The sequence below is a fragment of the Hibiscus syriacus genome, unplaced genomic scaffold (genome assembly GCF_006381635.1).
Source record: "Hibiscus syriacus cultivar Baekdansim isolate YM2019G1 unplaced genomic scaffold, ASM638163v2 tig00111002_pilon, whole genome shotgun sequence".
Classification (NCBI taxonomy): domain Eukaryota; kingdom Viridiplantae; phylum Streptophyta; class Magnoliopsida; order Malvales; family Malvaceae; genus Hibiscus; species Hibiscus syriacus.
The window spans coordinates 428,751-433,574 of NW_024062948.1; the positions used below are offsets into that span (position 1 = coordinate 428,751).

The following is a 4,824-nucleotide window of genomic DNA, read 5'->3' on the forward strand; positions in this document are numbered from 1 at the left end:
CTGAACTTTCCCTATCAGAAATCGTCCCAATATGACATGCAAATGGCACACATTCGATATTTGATCTGATCCGAGTAACAGATATATGAATAACACATACTCGAATAGAATTTATCCAAATTACAATCTAATCCAAATGAGAATGCAATTACCTGATCCCAGAGTCCAATCACATAACAAAATCCAAATCCGATAAATAACATATTACACATAACACGGTTTATGTCTAACATATCATAATAATCATATATTTTGAACACAATAACATGTAGTCCAAATCAGACATATCAACATACAACACGTGACATTTATCAGAATTTAATGTAAACATTTTCAGTCGATATCATAGAACAGTCAATCTCACAATTCATCATGCATACCAAACAATCAAATAAACACAAAATTTAATATAGTACCAGTCAAAGACACCTTAGCAAGTGCTAACGTCGGTAATATCCTCTACCACGATCAACTCGAGTAGAAATACGACCCGAATCAGAACCTACGAGTTAATAATAATTACTAATTTATTCTAAAATTTAACACGAACTATCATCACCCATTTTATTCGTGTAGTGACACGTGGCGTTTCATATTTTATAATATATAGTATATAATATATAGCTTGTAAATAGAGTATAGTTTGGTTATTAAATGCATAAGGTAGTTGCATAATTGCATAGCTTATCCTTAGTGTTAGTTGCATTGCATATTAAATAATTACATGCGTTAGATATTAGATAATGACATTGCATGTTTCATGTTACATTGAATGTTATTAATTCATGACATTGATTTGTTATTAATTCATATGTCATTACATATTAATTCATGTTTTCATATTAGGTAGTTAAATAATTAGTATGTGTTATATTGCATATTATATAATATAAAATAAAAGTTACATGTTAGGTTTATGTTAGTAGCCCATTTATTTTGTTGTTAAATAAATAATAATAACAAAAACCCAAAAAAATAATAAGTCCATTTGCATAAAATAGTCCATTGCATTGCTTTTTTTATATAGGCCCAATATAAGCCCACTTTCTATTAAATATATACAACTAATAAATAATATAAAAACAAGAAAACCCCCACTTGTTTAACTTTGCCGCCGGTTTTGCAGGGAAAATGGGGAACTGGTTTTTGCTTTGAAATTTGAAACGAGACAAAGCGTTAATTGGTGGAGCTTTTTAGGTGTGCCATGTCACCAATCCATGGCAACAAAACCAAATCAATCTACACCCTTGATGAGCTTTGATCCCAGGGCTATGGATGCTTCCATCCTTGTGAAACAAACACAAAGCATTCTAAGCCATTGGATCAAAGATGGATGCAATGGCCAAGCTTCATCTTCTCCAAAGAGCTAGGGCATCATCATCAACACAATCGCCGGCCGGCCGGGAAGAGGTCGCCGGCCGGGAAGAGGTCGTCGGCGCGCCACACGCGCCGGTCTGGTGATCTTCTCCGGTGAGACATTGCCGTCCGCCGCCGTGCCTACCGCTGTGCTCCGCCACCTTCGGTCATTTCGAAGCATGCAAAAAAATTAAAGCTAGTAAATGTTCTAGATTCGAAGCCATGCAACCGTTTATCTAACCGATTTTGAGCGAGAATCAAGAAACCAAGAACCAATATCAACAATATAAATAGGCTTCAATCTTCTCCAGTGAGCCATGCGTCGGCAAGCCAGGGAGGTCGTCGGCGTACCACACGAGCCGGTAAGTTCATCTTCTCCAGTGAGCCATTGACGTCCACCGCTGTCGGTCATTTCGAAGCATGCAAAAAAAAATTAAAGCTAGTAAATGTTCTAGATTCAAAGCTATGAAACCGCTTATCTAACCGATTTTGAGCGAGAATCATGAAACCAAGAACCAATATCAACAATATAAATAGGCTTCAATCATTATCACTAATCACACACAAGATTAAGCAAGCTTAAGCATCTCAAATACGAAGGAGAGCATTTAGAAAAAGGTGTTTTTTTACCTTTCGGAGTTGAGCATCGCCGCCCTTAGTAGTCATCTCGGGTTCAAGGTAAACTTCATTTTTTTCCTTCTTTTTTTCCGCTTCGGGTAGGTGAGCCACCAACGACAGGCCGACGGCGGTTTGGCGATGATGGAGGTGTTTCGGTCGATGTTTGGGGTTGGTTGTAGGGTGTTTGGGTAGTGTTTTAGTCTTGAAGATTTAGAAGGGTTTGGTTTTGGATTTTTGAGTGTTCTTGATGTTCTTGATGATTTAAAGGAAAAGTTGGATTTTGATCCTAAAATAATAACTTTTGGTTGCTTTTGGGTGTTGCTAGAGAATCAAAGTGGGTTTTCGAAGATGAACGTTTGATATTTCTTAGGAAATATGGGTGTTTGATCTTCCAAAAATTAATTTCGGGTGAGTTTGGTGTTGTTTTAGGATCTAGGCTTGGCTTTTAAGATGAACAATGTATAAACATCAAGAACAAGGGATGAACTTGGTTGGTAGGGGAGATTTCGGTTGAGAGGGTTTTAAGGGAGGAAAATTTTTGAGGAGTGTAAAATGAGCCTTTCTCCTAATTTTTTTGGTCTCAGAGTGTATAATATTTGGGCTATTTGTTCCATTAAAACACTAGGCTTTTAGCGTGTTTTGTGTTTGGGAAGTGACTTTTCATTTATTTTATTTTAGTTGCCAATTGCTTGTAAATTGTACCCAAATTTTAATTGAATGCAATTTAATCATTAATTTCTTTTTAATTACCTTGTATCTTTTATTTAATGTGTTTAATATTAATTTGTAAATCTTTTAAAATGATTACTTGTTTAATTATAAAATAAAACATTTAGATTTTCTTCAATCTTTTAATTTGGTCACTAAATATTAATTAGTCTTTAGGTTTTTTTTAATTAACCTTTGGACTTTAAGTGCTTTGTTATTAATTAAATCTCAGTTTAGTTTCCTTAATTAGAAATTCATATGTTTAGTAATTTCTTTTTAGGTTTAGATTCTTTAATAAACTTAATTAGAAACACATAAATACTAATTCATAATCGATTAAAAAGAATATTCTTTTATTCCTAAATATTGAAAGGGGTGGTCTTAAAATAACTAGATATTCATGTTCAATATTTTTCGAATAAATAAATATTCTATCCAGTGATCACCCCCAAAATTAAATAGGTTCACTAGTTTCAAATAAAAGGGTAGATGTTTGTTCCTACATTTAAATTACTTAGGGCAAGTTGCTTGATTAACGTCAAAGGCTTGGCCTTTGTTCTTTAAATCAAAGAACATCCTTATTCTTTTAATAATAATTTGACTAATTTGTTACCTTTAATATTTTCTTTTAGGGTTTAATAATAGATTAATTATTTTAAAAAATTTAGGGTCGTTAATATTTCATTATTTCGATTAAAAACGTAAGCAATAACTGCCTTAATTCTGATTAGGGGTTAGTTTCTCCTTTAATTGGAAATAACAAATATTGTGTCTCTTTAAATATTTTAAAACATTTTTAAGAGTTTTTAGGGAATAAAAGGATCATTAATTAAATAAATATTTGAATTTCTTAATTTTTAATATAGAGACAAAGTTAATAATTGGAGGTACCAATTTTGGGCGATGTGGGAGTGTTAATCATTCCCCAAGCGTAATCAACTCTCGAACCCATAATATCTGAATTGTAGACCAAATTATGCTTTTTTAAAAATTTATTTAAAAAGGGCGCATCTCAGGTTTTCAACCTACCTAATCCCAAAGGTTGATGGCAACTCCAAACTTTTCAAATCTTTTCTAAAATTTGATTTTTTTTTTAAATTTTTGCAACAATTATACTTTGTACCTGCATTGGAAAATTAAGAAATTCAACTTTATTTCATTTCGATCCTTTTAATTTTCCTCGTAATTTCTCTTTTTTTAGATTATTCCTTTTAATTTTCTTTTAAATTCATACTTTTCCTATTTCTTTTAACCAGTTGTACTAATGTGTGCTTTGAGTGACTTTTTCAGATATTAGATTATTTCCAAGACTGCCTGTTTTATCTGGTTCCTTTCTCTACTCGTTTGATTAAAGGTTTGAGTATTTATCCCCACACACAACACGCCACATTCATGACATTCGCTCTATACCTGAGCTGTCCTTTTTAAGTGAGAGTGAAGGCGACGTCTTCGTGAGAATTTATTCTCTGTAAATACCTAACCAGTAACTTTCGGGGTCCAAAGTACCTATGTCTTCGTAGGAATTTATTCGTTGGGTCACGCATAGGGAAATGCTCCCTCTCAAAATTTAACTTGATCCATAAGCTTGTAATGGGTGAGGATTGAGGGTCTGACTCACCCAAAGTGGCATCAGCAAGGATAATTTGAGTACCTAGTCCTTTTAGAGCCGAAACCATGCATTTAATTACCTTAGATCCATCTAGTACGAAACTCTGAAATTTCACCGTAGGTGCCCGAATAAGTATGCAATGGAGAAATTAACTCTAAAACTTTATTTTTTATACATTTCATGCGAACTAGAAAATCATGCGGACTAAGTTTTATCATTGTTTTAATTATTACTATGTTATTTTACTTATTACCTTGACGATATTAACCATTGTTTTTCTGTAACACCCAAAACATCGGGTAAGTGACTAAAATATAAGAATGTAAAATTTAACGGTTTAACTAGAATAAGTTAATAAGTTTAAAGACTAATTTTGGGAATTTGTGATTAGGACTTAATTGCAAATATGGAAGAATGGAAGGGAAAAGAGGTTTTTTATCATGATATGAATTTAAAATTTATTTAAAATGTTATTTAAGCCTAGGAATATGGGAAAAAAGAAGTATCTGGAAAGATTTTGGCTTATTTCTCTT

General features: G+C 32.8%; 1 protein-coding gene across 1 annotated transcript; it reads right to left on the minus strand.

The window, feature by feature from the left end:
• Positions 1-969: 969 nt before the first annotated feature.
• Positions 970-2,525, minus strand: LOC120149359. The gene is made up of 3 exons (XM_039162165.1): positions 1,987-2,525; positions 1,640-1,757; positions 970-1,517 (listed from the first exon to the last, which is right to left on the minus strand). The coding sequence occupies exons 1-3, from the start codon at positions 2,001-2,003 to the stop codon at positions 1,350-1,352; spliced, it is 303 nt and encodes a 100-aa protein (XP_039018096.1). The 5' UTR covers positions 2,004-2,525; the 3' UTR covers positions 970-1,349.
• Between the last annotated feature and the right edge of the window lie 2,299 nt (positions 2,526-4,824).

What these genes read in the sequence shown, in the direction of transcription:
- LOC120149359 (XM_039162165.1), bottom strand. An exon ending in GATTGAAGCCTATTTATATT is followed by an intron (nt 1,518 to 1,639) that starts GTTGATATTGGT and finishes AAATGACCGAAG; the next exon opens with GTGGCGGAGCACAGCGGTAG.